General features: G+C 36.8%; 1 protein-coding gene across 2 annotated transcripts in view; it reads right to left on the reverse strand.

Annotated features, from left to right (window-relative positions):
* Positions 1-15,950, reverse strand: part of LOC150088812 (3'-5' RNA helicase YTHDC2-like) — a 281,725-nt gene that overhangs the window by 218,991 nt on the left and 46,784 nt on the right. For both annotated transcript variants that reach the window (XM_090369668.1, XM_090369667.1), the window contains exon 5: positions 11,329-11,525. In XM_090369668.1, the coding sequence (XP_090225794.1) occupies positions 11,329-11,525 (197 nt within the window). The remainder of the gene's footprint in view (positions 1-11,328; positions 11,526-15,950) is intronic.

Here is a 15,950-nt window from a genome sequence, read left to right on the forward strand (position 1 = left end):
AGCATCACAACATGAAAAGATTATGCAATTTCTTTGCTTCCAAGTTTTTAATAACAGATCAGATGGAAACAAGAGTTTAACTTTCAAAAGAACTGGTTGAAATTTGTGATCGTCATTTAGGATTTATAAAAACAATAGTAACAGAGGTTGAAACATGGTGTTATCTTTATAACTTGCAGACAAAATGACAATCTTCTAAATGGAAGCTTCTCAGGATGAAAAATAAATCAGACTGGCAAGTCTAAATTTAAAGTTATCTAAAATTATTTTTTAACTATAAAGACATTATGAATATGTACCAGGAGAATTGACTCTTGATTTTTTAAGGAGTCCTTATGTGCTGTAATGTAATAACTAGATCGTGTGTATAGCTTAGCTTAATTTTCAGCACTCACCTCATAGTAATCTGCTTAGCTGGTGGAGAGTTTTACCACATACATAAATGGTAAAACTCTCCACCAGCTAAGCAGATTACTATGAGGTGAGTGCTGAAAATTAAGCTAAGCTATACATATGATCTAGTACCAGGAGAATATATTGTTAATAACATTACATTCTCAAAAGAAATCAATAAGTGCTTGAAACATGTAATCAGAATGAAGAAATTTAAACTGCAGTAACTAAGAAACCTAAACTGTAGGCAAGAAAAAACTGGAAATTATAACATAATGCTCCTGATCATCATGCGACAATAATTTCTAAACACTCTGTTACTAACAGCATCCTCCTTATTCGCTTGACCCTGCACCATGTGATTTTTACTTTTTCCCAAACTAAGAAACTCATTAAAGGCACAATGATTTTGCAGTGAAGTAGAAGTTATGACAGCTATGAAAAACAAAATTATAGAACTTCAAAAAAAAAAAAAGGGGGGGGGCGCTTTGGAGAAACTTTTTTTCGCAATAATATTGTTACTGTTTGTTATTTGGTTTTTAGGAGCATTAGCAACTAAGGTCATATTGCTCAGGGAATATGCAGTGGTCATTCCCTAACCTTTCCGCATCCTCCATATTTGGTGGTCACGGGCTCGAACCCCGGTCTAATCAAGAAGCATGTGCTACACACTGCTGCTCCTGCCCACCTGGCTACAGAGGTGCCTCGCAATAATATAACAAATGGAAAAGATGTGTACTCAGCAAAGGGCATTCTTTGAAAAATTCCATGTGCAATTATCTGTACATATTTATTTAAATAAAAATTTCAATTCTGGAACTTTTTGATCATACTGTGCACGAGGTGTGGCAATAAAGTCATGTTCGATAAGTTTAAAAATGAACAGAAGTTGTAGTTCAAGCTCCCTTCGACAGATTGTGGTACAAAGGTTGTCTAGTAGGCTGACGGGTTGCAAGTAACAACCAACAGTAGTGTTAAATGTTCTGTGTCATGATTTTACAATGAAGCAATGAATGAATATCAAATTTTGCTTTAAACTGGGTAAATCTGTAACAGAAATTTAACATACGAAATGTTAAAAACTGGTGACAAAATATTAACTTGTACCAGTGTTTCTGAATGATATAAGCAGTTAAAAGAGAGATGTGAAGATGTTCACAATGACCCAAGAAATGTGTCCATCAAATTCTCAAAATGAGGACAGAGTTGCAAAATTTGGGAAATTGTGGCAGATTGTCGTTGACTCTTGGAATGATGGACATGAGAATGAATAAGGAGATTCATCAAAATCTGCATTAGGGATTAGGGAAAGGAAGGTCTGCACAAAAATTGTCCCATGCAGCCTCATGGATGAGCAGAAGCAATGAAGAGTGTCATCATGTGAAGACTTCATCCAGACTTTTCAAGACAATCCTAATTTCCTTGACTGTATTGTCACTGGAGGTGAGTGTTGGGAGTTTCAGTACAACCCAAAGATGAAGCTTCAAAGAATGCAGTGTACTTCACCATTGCAGGCTCAAAAAGCTTCATTCACAAAAGTCCAGGATCAAGATGATGCTCAGCATGTTTTTCGACAAACAGGTTGTAATTCACAAGGAATTTGTATTTGGAGGGGAGAAAATCAATGCTGCATTTTATACGGATACTTCAAAGACTATTGAGTGCATTTCCTGGGTGAGACCACAATTTCAAGAGAAAGACAGCTGGTTTTTATTGGACCACAGTGCCTCCATTCATTCCGTACGTGTTGCAAAGACATTTATCACTAAATGTGATATTGTACACACCAGCCATCTACCCTACTCTCCTGATCTAGATCGAGTGGACTACTTCTTCTTTCCCAATGTGAAAACTGCTCTCAAAGGAAAGATTTCAGAATGTTGAGAGCATTAAGAAAAACTTAACTGCTGAACTGAACTTCATCATTTTGGATACTTTGCTGACTCTTTTCAGAAACTTTTATGGTGAATAAGTGCATTCAATCAAGTGGTTAATTACCTTGAATAAAAATAAAACCATTTTGAATTCCTTCACTTTGTATTCTTTTTATTGCACCAGTACAGGAACTTTATTACCATATCTCGTAATTAGTGCATAATTAATGTTTAATACATGTCCAATTATCATTCTGAGCTGTATGCATTTTATTTTTTATCATCGTTATTTCAATAAATAATGATTGTTCATTCAGGTTGAAAATATAACCTGGATTAACTGAATTTTTGATTGCTCGCATAACACTTAGAGCTCCAGACATTAAAACCACTTCATGGCAGAAAACAATAGAATGAATTATACCATCTTTCATATTCCAGAAAAATAGATAATCTTGATGTACAGTAATTTGTGGAATATCATTATTAAGTCTCCCTGTTATGCGGTTATATCACCTGCTGAAAAAATCCTATGGCCACCACATAATCCAGTTATAATCAAAATACATTTTTTTTTTTTTAATGAAAATCCTAAATGCAAAAAAGTATCAAAACCTTTATAATATAGTATTTAGTACCGTATGTGGGTTGAGGAAGTAGGAGATACTTTTAACAATAGACTTGTTAAAGAAATACATGTGAAGAACGAGAAAGCTGAAGATGAAAAGTTGGTTCTATGAGTTTGAAGGTGGACAGTAAATGGATGACTGTTTTGTGAGTGAGTGAGTGAGTGTGTGTGAGAGAGAGAGAGAGAGAGAGAGAGAGAGAGAGAGAGAATTACTGAAGCCAAATCAGAAGGGTGCACATGAAAGTATCTATATAAAAGGCATGGAGCAGAAACAGAATGTCTATGAGACAGAGTGTCGAGAGACTTCATAAAATACGGGTCACTAATTAACCTGACAATTCTCTTTTGAATGGCATCTAGAAGCTACAGAGAGGTTTTGGGTCCTAATCCCTAACAGAGATATACAATTATGTCTAGAAATCTAAGTGACATTGTAGTTGTAGACTCCTTTTTTGAGAGATATAAGACAAGACTTGAATTTTAGAAGAACTGAAATTAACTAAGTTATCTTTGTTGCACTGGAGAATTACCTAGAGATCAGCATTTAAGGAATTGGTAGTGTGGATATTAGAGAAGTTGAAGCTGTTTATAAGGGCAACGTTTCTTGAACTAGAAGTGGAATATAATGTGCTACCATCAGGCAAAACTATGGATAGAATTTCCAATCAGTGGAAGAAGGTCATTAATATAAAAGAAAAAAAGGGTGGGAGAGAGAACTGAACCTTGGGGAATATCATCATTAATGGAGAAGTTAGAAAAAAGAGAGCCACCTACCATCACCTGCAGCGAGTGGTCAGAGAGAAAACTGGGTACTCAATTGCAAAAGACAGTCGAAGATTCGTAAATGGAAATTTGTTTGGACCTTTATGCCAAACACAATAAAAAGCCTTAGAAATATCAAGAGAAATGGGTTGAGCTTCACCAAACTTTTCCATTGAATCTGTCCATAAATAGGTAACATAAACCAAAATACCACCAGTGGATCGACACTGATGGAATCCACACTGGTGATCGCTGATCAGATGGAAGGCTTTGAGATAGTTTAGGAGTTGAGAGATAATGGATTTCTCCATTACTTTGGAAAGAACAGAGGTAGGTACAATGGGACAATAACTGGATGGGGGGGATTTGTCACCCTTTTTAGGAACTGGCTGGATATGAGCAAATTTCTGAGCAAAAGGAAAAATGACAGTAGAATAAGAAACTGTAAAAAGGTAACTCAGAACAGGAGTAAGCTCAGGAGCACAGGTTTTGTGAACAAGTGAAGAAATACCATCAGGACTGGAGCTTTCTTGGCATTGAGAATGTTAAATTTCCTCTGACATCCTTTTAACAGATACTTTAATGTAGGCATTAAATGAACCTAGAGATCTGGATGCAAGCCATTTGCAACAAACAACATTCCTATCTTGAACAGCCTTAGCACACTTATAGGAAAACCAAAGTTTAGATAAGGAACAAGATTTTAAGGTCAAGGGGAGAATAAAGAATTTCACCGACACGATCTGAGCAAACATTGATATCAGAAGATTTAAAACAGCAATCCAAGGAAAATAAAAATATAAATCTCACAGATCATCTCATTTTGCACTCTTGTAATACCAAAACAACACAATGCCGAGAGTGGCCAGAACAGAACCATCATGAAAGGCTCCATTGGAGAAGACACCATAACTACATTGCGACCTGAGGTGCCTCGAGGACCACTCATCTCTACTGTTTACCTTGAAGGGTTGTTTGAAAGGTCAAGAGTGTTGATTGTATGGTTAGGGTTGTCTGGTATTCTTTTAAGTAAGTGAATTATCTGTGCGAGTTCAATAGTAATTGCAAAAGGTTCAAAATCTTGTTCAGCTGAGATTGTGTGATAAGAAAATGAAAGCCAATGGAGTTGTGAACATTAAAATTGCCAAGGAAAATTACCTCACTTAGAAAAGTTGAACTGGAGAAATTCTATTTTCAGAGAAAGGAAGTTAGAGTTCCAAGTGATTACAGGAGTTGGGAGAACAATAGAGACAGTAGATGAATTTGATAGAATGGAGTAGAGAGACTTTAAACCAGAGAAGTTCAAGAAGAGGAGATTCCAAAGTCCTAAGTCTCCAAAAGGGGATATCAGAGTGGACATATGCAGAAGTACCATTTTTAAAGTGAAAGGAATCTATACAGCAAATAATTAGGGCAACTGAGATAAACATTAGCTGGGACAACTGATAATTAGGATTCTGTCACAAAAAGTAAATGGGCTTGGCAGCCTGCAGATGGAAACGGATGAACATCACTGAGATTGCAACTCAGACCATGTATATTTGTGAAATGAATGAGGGAGTTTTTGGAAGGTTTATATCTTTTCACAGTTAAGTTTGTTCTATTAGTTTGACTAATCATGATGCTTTCAGCATTAGCATTAGTAGAGGCATACAATGCAAGAAAGCAAGCTTATGCAGAATTAACCAAAAAAAAAAAAAAAAATCTTCCAATTTCATCCCTCCATTCGTTTCAAATGCCTGTCCAGCTCAGCCTTAACTTTATTTAGGCTATCAACTTCCGCAACAAAAGATGGAAATCTGTTCCACCAATCAACCACCCGCTGGCTAAAGGCAAATTTCCGCACATCAACTCTACAACTGTCTTTCCTCAATTTGAATATATGCCCCCTCAGGTTCTTAATCTGAGCAAGATGAAGAATCTCATCAGCATTCAGCTTGCTCGACCCATTCAAGGCCTTATACACCTCAATCAGATCACCTCGCAGGTGCCTACTCTCCAGGAACTGCAATTTACAGAACTTAAGCCTTTCTTGGTAAGAGCACCCCTTTGTTCCCCTCACCAATCTTTTTGCCCTTCTTTGTACTCATTCTAGCAACTCTACATCCTCCCTAAAACGAGGCCTCCAGACCTGTACACAGTACTCTAGGTGTGGCCTGACCATTGCCTTGTACAATGGGATAATCACCTCTCTGTCCCTGCTAGCAAAATTCCTATATATATCATTGACAAGACTCCATGAACTGCCCTGGCAGCCTGTCTGCACTGCTCAGCAAACTTCATATTTGACTGCACAATTACGCCCAGGTCTTTTTCACTTGCCACATTCCTGAGTGTAATACCACACAGTTGGTATGTTTCTCTTGGGTTATTGCTACCCACATGTAGTACTTTGCATTTGTCAATGTTAAACTTCACTTGCCACTTCTTAGTCCATGTACCTAACTTTTCTAGATCCAGTTGCAGTAGCATACTGTCTTTACTATCATTAACAACCCTGCCTACCTTTGTTTCACCTGCAAACTTGGACATTATGCCTGATATACCTTCATCAATATCATTAATAAATACACCAAACAACAATGGGCCCAGCACCGAACCCTGGGGAACTCCGTTAATAACATTAGTCCACGAAGAGCAGTGTCCATTGATTATCACTCTCTGTCATCTCCCACTCAACCATACCTTAATCCATTGTAGCAACTTACCCTTAATGCCATACCTCTCCAATTTGTACAGCTCCATGATATACAGGAATTTTTCTAGAAGGGAAAAGGAGGTGATTGTCCCTCTGCATAAGGTCAGGCCACGCCTTGAGTACTGCGTACAGGTCTGGAGGCCTCATTTTAGGAAGGATGTAGATTTACTTTAGCGTGTACAGAGAAGAGCAACAAGATTGGCGAGAGGAATGAAGGGATCCTCTTACCAAGAGAGGCTTAAGTTCTGCAAATTGCAGCGGCTGGAGACTATTAGCATCATTAGCATTAGTAGAGGCATATGATGCAAGAAAGCAAGCTTATTCAGCATCAGCCAAAAAAAAAAAAAAAAAAACACCCCTCCCATTTTACCCCTCCGTTCGCTCGAAATACCTGTCCAGTTGAGCTTTAAATTTGTTTAGGCTATCAACTTCAACAACAAGTGATGGAAGTCGGTTCCACCAACCAACCACCCGCTGGCCAAAGGCAAATTTCCGCACATCTATCCGACATCCGTCCTTCCTCAATTTGAATTAGCATTAGCATTAGTAGAGGCATTTGATGCAAGAAAGCAAGCTTATGCAGCATCAGCCAAAAAAAACCCACTTCCACTTCACCACTCTGTTCGTTCAAAATACCTGTCCAGCTGAGCCTTAAACTTATTTAGGCTATCAACCTCCACTACAAGGGATGGAAGTCTGTTCCACCAACCAACCACCCACCCGCTGGCTAAAGGCAAATGGCAAAAAAGGCTAAAGGCAAAAGACTAGGTGTATAAGGCCTTGAATGGGTTGAGCAAGCTGAATGCTGATGGGATTCTTCCTCTTTCTCAGATTAAGAACATGAGGGGGAATATATTCCAATTGAGGAAAGACAGTTGTAGAATTGGTGTGCAGAAATTTGCCTTTAGCCAGTGGGTGGTTAATTGCTGGAACAAACTTCCATCTGTCATTGTGGAAGTTGATAGATTAAATAAATTTAAGGAGGAACTGGACAAATGTTTAGAGGGAATGGTTGTGTAAATTTTTTTTTTTTGGCTGATGCTGCATAAGCTCATACGCTTGCTTTCTTGCATCACATGCCACTATTACTACTACTATGTCTCAGATATCCCAACAATATCTTATCTGCCTTTGTTGCAAGCACATTACAAATATTGCTTCCTCTGCTTCTAAAAAACTTGGTTTTCTCTTTCACTCTAGGCATTACTTTTCTTCCAAACAGCTGTTCACTCTGTACAAATTGTAAATCCGCCCTACCATGGAATATTGTTTCCACATTTGGGTCGGTGCCCCCAAAACCTTTCTTAGGCTTCTAGATTCCATTCAGAAGAGGGCAGTTGGGTTAATTAATGACTCATCTCTAACAGAGTCTCTCCACTCGCTGTCTCATAGATGTACTGTTTCTGCTGCATGACTTTTCTACAGATACTTCAACGAGCACTGGTCTTCTGAATTGGCTTCTATAATTCCAGCTCTCTCTTTCAAAACGGTCCGAGCACATGTCGTCATCATCCAACATCCATTTACTGTCCAACTTCAAGCTTACACAACCAACTTTTCATCTTCCTCGTTTATTCATTCAACTGCTGTTTTCTGGAACAACCTTCCTTCATAAATATTTCCTGAAAATTAGTCTACAGAAGTTCAAGTCTAATGTCAAAAAATATCTTCTTTTGTCTTCTCAACCTCTAACCGAAGCAAGGTACTAAGTACTATAGGTTGTAATACCTCTTGTGTTTGGGGTTTTCACATTGTGTCTGGACAATGTCAAGTTCTAAAGAAAATAAAGCAAAAAAAAAAAAAAAAAAGATCTGATTTGAAAATGTTTGGATGGTAAGTGATTCACAACAACATAATACTACAACATAACAATTCAAGAGTGCATACAGCCTCAATTCTTAAGAACAGACTGAGTTAAACATCAAAACAGCACCTCACCTTCTTTAGAGTCCAGATATTGCCCTTTTGTGAATTTTTTCTATTTCTAAGCTTAAGGGCGAGCTAAAAGATTGTTATTTTCATCTGACACTCAACTCATAAACATCACTCAGCTTATCTTAAATCATCTGGTCACTTACACACTAGCAAGGCTTTTGTGGATTTATTGGATGATTGTTTTCTACATCAGTATGTTAGGGAGGCAACTAGAGAGAGTAATACTCTTGATCTGATTATCAGTAGTTATTCTTCATGCATCACTAATCTGCAGATAAATGAACCACTAGGTGGCAGTGATCACAATGTGCTGAAGTGGGATTTACTCAAAGATGTAACTACCATCAGGGGTAAAGGGAAGGGTTTTTGCTTTCGTAAAGGCGACTACGATGGTAGTGGGACCAACTGATGATGTTACCAACAGCAAATTCAAAATGGGACGTATTCAAAGAATTAATCTTGGAAGCTACTAAGCTTTTCATACCAACTAAGAAATATTGTTCATGGTTTAGGCCTAAATGGATGTCAGATGAAATGAGACATATGGCAGAGAAGAAAAATGCATGGGACACATATAAATTAATGGGTGACATGGAAGAATATGATAGATATAAGCTTGTCTGTAACTAAGTCACAAAGGAGATTAGGCAAGCAAAGGCAGATTATGAGAAATCCTTGGCAAAGGATGCAAAGAAAAACAGAAAAGAGTTCTTTACCTTCTAGAGTTTATGTAAACTCTAGAAGGAAAGGGATGAATCAGATCGGTCCACTGGATATTGATGGTTAAACAGTTGATGATCCTGCTCAGGTGGCTAACAAACTAAACGAGTATTTTGCGTCTACATTCACACATGAGGAGTTATTCAGGAAGGAGAATGCCAGAGGTGAAGTAAACTCTGGTAGTGGCTAGATGATTTTGTAATAACTGAGAGGAAAGCGGAGGAGAAATTGTTAAGGATAAACATAAAAAAGGCACCTGGGGTGGATGGGATCTATCCAGTTATATTAAAGGAGGCAGCAAAGGAAGTAAGCAAACCCTTAGCCATAATTATGAGAGCTTCTTTGGACTCAGGGGAGTACCCATAGACTGGAGATGGGCAAATGTGACCCCAATTCACAAAGGAGGATCAAAGGCTGACACAAGTAATTATAGACCTGTGAGTTTAACTTCTGTTCCAGGAAAATTAATGGAGGCACTGGTTAAAGAAGTACTGCAGGATCATCTAGACAAGACTTCAGTTATAGCTCGGATGCAGCATGGTTTTGTTAAGGGAAAGTCTTGCCTGACCAATTTGATTGGATACTATGATGCAGTCACAAAAGAACTGGATGCAGGGAATAACTTTGATATTATATACTTGGATCTTAGAAAGGCTTTTGATACTGTTGCACATGGAAGACTGCTGCACAAATTGGAGCAGTGTGGTATTGGAACCAAATTCCTGCTATGGATAAATGGATGGTTGAGGGGAAGAAGACAGATAGTGGTAATCAATGGACACTGCTCATTGTGGACTAATGTTATTAGTGGAGTCCCTCAGGGTTCAGTATTGGGTCCAATGTTGTTTTCTGTATTTATAAATGATATTGATGATGGTATATCAAGCTTAATGTCCAAGTTTGCAGATGATACAAAGGTTGGCAGGGTTGTTAAGGACACTACTGACGCTATGCTGCTGCAACAGGATCTGGAAAGGTTGAGCAGATGGGCTGAGAGGTGGCAAATGAAGTTTAACTTTGACAAATGTAAAGTACTACATATGGGAAACAGTAACCCCAGAGCAACATATAAACTCTGTGGTACACACTGACAGTGGTAGAGAATGAAAAGGACTTGGGAAAGTTTACTGAGCATTGCAGGCGGTCTGCTAGAGTAGCTCATGGTGTCTTGTTAATGACATACAGGAATTTTTCTAGCAGGGATAAGGAGGCAATTATTCCCTTGTATAAGGCAATGGTCAGGGCACACCTTGAGTACTATATACAGGTCTGGAGGCCTCATTTCCAGAAGGATGTAGAGCTGCTGGAACAAGTACAGAGAAGGGCAACAAGATTAGTGAATGGAACAATGGGTTGCTCTTACGAAGAAAGGCTTAAGTTTTGCAAATTACAGTGTCTGGAGACTAGGCACCAGCGATGTAATCTGATAGAGGTGTATAAAGCATTGAATGGTTTTAGCATGCTCAATGCCGATGGGATTCTTCCTGTTGCTCAGAATAATCACCTGAGAGGGCATAAATTCAAATTGAGGAAAGACAGATGTAGGATAGATGTGCAGAAATTTGCCTTTAGCCAGCGGGCTAAAGACAAACTCCACCAACTAGCAGGTTAGGTTGATAGCCTAAATAAATTTAAGGCTCAGCTGGACAGGTATTTCAAACGAATGGAGGGGTGAAATGGTAGTGTGTGTTTTTTTTTTTTGGCTGATGCTGCATAAGCTTGCTTTCTTGCATCATATGCCTCTATTAATGCTAATCTTTTCAAATAATGGACTCTGAATTATTTAGAAAATTAGTGTAGAGATAAGACAAGTGCATTAGACTACAGAGAGATATTTCAAAAAAAGGAATAGCCATTAGAAGCTCAATAAAAACAATGGTTTCTATTATTAATTTAATTTGTCTCACATTTTTGATTGTCTCTCAAATACAGAGTTTAATTGCCTGCATCTACAATATCTCTAATTAAAATATTATTTTTTATTCTTAATAAATGTCTATTTATGATTTTGCATTATGTGCAATTTTTATTTATTGTTTCTTCAAGCTAAAAATATAAATTATAGATCAACTTGGTTTTTTGATTAATCCCAATCCTATTTATGTGGAAGTCCAGTGTTTAAGAACATACAGTAAAAATTATGCGAATTACAGAAGAGAAAAAAGTTACTTGTAGCATAAGTTAAAGATTATAACAAACATAAAATCATATCTGTGTTATAATATCTAACTAATTTTTTCCATTCACTTTATATACACTTATAAAAATACAAATATTTTTATTAAAAACAAGAAATAAATACCACAAAAACATGTTACCTGAGTTGTTTTACCACAACCGGTATCTCCAGATATTAAAACCACCTGATGCCGGAAAATAGCATGAATTATATCATCTTTCATAGTCCATATTGGTAAACTCTGTCTAAAAATAGATAAGTCAGATTCTCCTCGACGTGGTGGAACTTGTGGAATACCATTATTAAGTCTCCCTGTTGTGCGATTTACATCACGTGCTGAAATCACCATGTAATCAAATTATAATTAAAAATAAAACATTTTCTAGTAATAAGCTTATGAGGTCTGTTCAAAAAGTATCTGTACTGCTATGATATTATCATAAAAAAACATTAATGGAGTGGGCAAATTAACCACTTTAAAATAGTGTCCTTATGAAATGAGAACCTAGCCCAATGATTTTCCCAACTTTGGAAATGATTCTGGAAAGCCAATTTAAAAATTGCCAGAAGTTTAGCTGTTATATTACTCTTTATTATTTGTATGACATCAAATTGATATCAAATCCTTTCAGGCTTTTTTCTTTAGGCCAAAAAATAAAATAAAAAGTCATGTGGAGTCTGACAAATTGGAGATTGCTGAATTTTGAAATACTATATTTGGACAAATATTAAAACCACCTGATGCCGGAAAATAGCATGGATGCAAGAGCACATTAACATGTGCCATTGCATCGATCTTCACTGTTGCATTGTTCGAATTCCACTTTTCTGGCCTTTTTCTTCAAAGTGCATCATGAAGGTAACTCAGAACTTCATTGCAGAACTCTTCATTAATAGTCTATCCCAGTGGTGCGCAAACTATGGGGTGGGTCCCCCAGAGGGATTGCCAAATAAATTAAAGGGGTCACGGCAAATTTTTTTTTTTAAATAAAATTAATTATTGTGTACATAAAAGCTAAAAAACCTGTTGTTAAAATTACTTTTTCAATACTGTAGGTGTAGAGACCTTACTACTCAAATGAAGTCTGAGATATGAATGAACCCTTTTGCCACGCTATTTTTTAGGGTGATGCAGGTGGCTTTCTTACTTATTGTCCTTTTGGGTAATATGCCTTAATTTGCTCACTAGCTATGGACACACAGAAAGCAGTGACTTCTCAGTACTACTCAACTGCTGAACCATAATCCCTTTAGCCCTTAATTCGTGCTTCCTAAAGCAAAAATTTCTGAAATTGCCTAAAGGCCAGAGGTGCAAATATGCGGTGGCAGTAAATAGCAAGTCTGTTGCCTCGTAATTCGGTGCTTTCACGTCAACTTGGATGTGTTTTCATTCTTCTGCTACTTTTTATATTATAATTGTTTTTAAGATGAAACTGAAAGGGTAAGAAATGTATCATGTGAAAATTTGGACACTAATGGTATTTCAAGTGTAGTGCAACGACCAATTTCTGGTAGAGAGCCATCATATTCCAAATGAAAAGGAATGAAAAAAAGAATAGAAAATATCAAGAAGAATTTATGAAGTACGGCTTTGCTTACAATGTTGTTGATGATGAGCAACATCTTTTTTTGTGCATAATATGTTACGAAAAATTGGCTATTGAAAGCAAGAAACCTGTTAAATAGAAAAAGATACTTATGTATGCAACATCCAGAGATAATGAAAAATACTGAATCCTTTTCAAAAGACGCTGACAAATTCAGACTTCAGACCATACAAGAAAGAATTCAGACCATACAAGGTCTGAATTCTTTCGTGAAGGAACATACAGCAGTTCCTTGTAAAGCTTTAAGAGCATCATTGGAAGTTTCATATTTAATAGGAAAAAATTTGAAATTACAAACTATTGCTGAATCTCTTGTTTCCCCCTGCTACTATAAAAATGATTTCAATTATGAATGGAGAAAAGTACAGCAACGATTTAAATACTATTCCTCTATCCAGAGACACAGTCTCGTAGGGTATTACAGTTATCGCCAACAACTTAAAATTCAGTTAATTAAATCGATTGAGAGAAAGTCCAATTTCTGCAATACAGTTAAATGAATTCACAGATTTAAAACCTTGCTCAACTTATTGTATAGGTGAGATACTTCTACGAGGGAGATATTTTGGAGAATTTTCTATTTTGCAAAGCTTTGGGAGGAAGAACGATGGGTGAGAAGATTTTTGATGTTATAAATATTTTTTTTCAAACAAATAATCTAACGTGGAACAACTGCTTTGCGATTTGTACAGATGGTGTGGCTGCATTAACAGGATAAAATAAAGGTTTAAAAGGCAAAGTAAAGCAAATTTCTCCAAATATAGTTTTGAATCATTGCATTATACAGTACATAGGGAAGCATTAGTAGCAAAGGAAATGCAAACTGATTTTCATGAAGTTTTGAAAGATGCGATAAGTGTGATCAACTTTATTAAAAAGTAGAAGCTTAAATAGCAGACTTTTCACAATGCTTTGTAATGAAATGCTTCTTTTATATAAGAAAGTGGTTGTCCAGTCGTAAATCCTTGCGACATCTTTTCTACCTCAAACATGAAGCTTTATTGTTTTAATCAGATAAAAATCAGAACCTTTCTCAATTGTTCACAAATCAAAAATGGCTTGGAAAACTTAGTTCCCTTGCTGATATATTTGAAAAACTTAATGATTTAAATTTAAGTCTTCAAGGACAGGGAACAAATATATTAATACTCAGTGATAAAATAGAAACTTTCAAAGGGAAACTTAATCTTTAGAAAATTCAATTTGAGAATTATAATACTGAAATGTTCCCATGCTTTTCTGATTTTGTTATAATATTGACATTTTACAATTTAGGGATATCACTGCCACCCACCTAACAATGCTAATTAAGAATTTTTCCAAATGATTTAATGTATCTCCAGAAAAAAGGTTGTATTGGATTCGTGATCCCTTTTCTTTTGAAATTTCTTCATGTCACGAAAGCATTACATGCTCTTTTCAAGACTACTTGGAAAAAATTTTGGCTTTCTCTTCGAGATGAGTATCCAGAATTATCGAAAATGGCGATATAAACATTGCAACCTTTCGGGTCTATATATTTATGTGAGGTTGGTTTCTCAAAATTGACAGCTATAAAAACAAAAAAGAATTCCAGACTTCACCCAGAAGATGATATGAAATTAGTAATTTGAAACATTACGTCAAACATGGACCAAATGTTATAGGTTATCTGGGCTTGTTCTTCTCATTAATTGTTTTTCGATTTATAATTGTTCATTTTTATTGTTTTGTAATCTTAATTTAAGAATAAGAATTTGATTTGTTGTTTTTGCTGTATTCATTTAAAATATTTAAACAATAATCTTAATGTGTAACTTAAAAAGGAAACTATTTTTTTATTCCTTTATCAGTACTCTAAGTGATGTACTTTAAGTGATGCACACCCGATAAGTACTTTAAGTGATGCACACCCGATTCGAGCCTCAAAACAGAAAAACCAAGTGCAAACTACCCTGGTTAGAAAGGACATTGTTTTATTAGGAGACTCCATTGTCAGGGAAACGGGGAATATTTTTTGTAATAAAGATAGGTGGAGCAGAACCAGGGTATGTCTGCCGGGAGCAACTATTGATGATGTCACCAACAGACTGTCGGATTTTAAAGGGGGTAAAGAAAATATTATTATTCATGTGGGGACAAACGATATTAAACGTACACGATCTGACGATTTGTTGGAAAAATACAGGACCATGCTGAGGAAATGTCGCGAGCTAGGCCATAATGTCTATGTGTCTGCAATTCTGCCCAGACACGATAGGAGGGATTATATGTTAAGAGCCTTGTGGATTAACTCAAGACTTGAAGGAATCTGCAAGGCTTTAGGGGGTAAATTTCTATCAGCATGGCCCACACTTGTAGGTAGAAGGAATTTGTTTTGTAGAGACGGGATACACTTAAACAAAGGTGGTGCAAAAGTTTTTGCCAGTATTATTGAGGATACCTTAAAGGCTCAGGGAAACTGCTAGTTAGGGGGGATGTGGGTAATACTGACACGCGTTTATCTGATAATATTGGTCAATGTAACTCTTGCACATACCTTAAGAGTTCTTATCTGTTACCCCAACTGGACGTATTATCTAGATGTTCTGGGGGCAAAGACGTTTCACGTGAGCAGGTAGCTAATATCAGGGAAGAGAGCCTAAAAAACTTCAAGGGTTGTGTTAGGGTTGTTAAATATACAAGAACAGTAAATCTTAATTGTTTATACAGTAACGTTAGAAGTGTCGTCAATAAAATGAGCGAATTCGAACTGCTGGTTAAAACAAGTAACGCGGACATAATAGGGCTTACAGAGACGTGGTGCCACCCGGAAATTGGGGATGATGAGTTTCAGTACGGCTTGTATAATGTATTTAGGAAGGATAGAGTAGATAGAAGGGGTGGTGGGGTAATGCTTCTTATCAGAAGCAGCCTGAGTGCGACGATAGCTTTCCCAGATTCAGACATTTCACATGCTAGTATAGAGTCTGTATGGTGTGAGATAGTTGGAAACAAAGGTACAATGCGAGTAGGCGTAATCTACAGACCAGGTGATTGTGAAGACTATGACAAAAGCCTCTACATGCAAATGGAATGGGCAAGTAAGCGTCAATGCCTTATTATGGGTGATTTCAATTTGCCTCTAATTGATTGGAGTAAATGGGAAGGAAACTCGACAGGGGGAACAAAATTT

This window comes from Mastigoproctus giganteus, chromosome 3, assembly GCF_048544385.1.
Source record: "Mastigoproctus giganteus isolate SK-2022 chromosome 3, ASM4854438v1, whole genome shotgun sequence".
NCBI lineage: Eukaryota > Metazoa > Arthropoda > Arachnida > Uropygi > Thelyphonidae > Mastigoproctus > Mastigoproctus giganteus.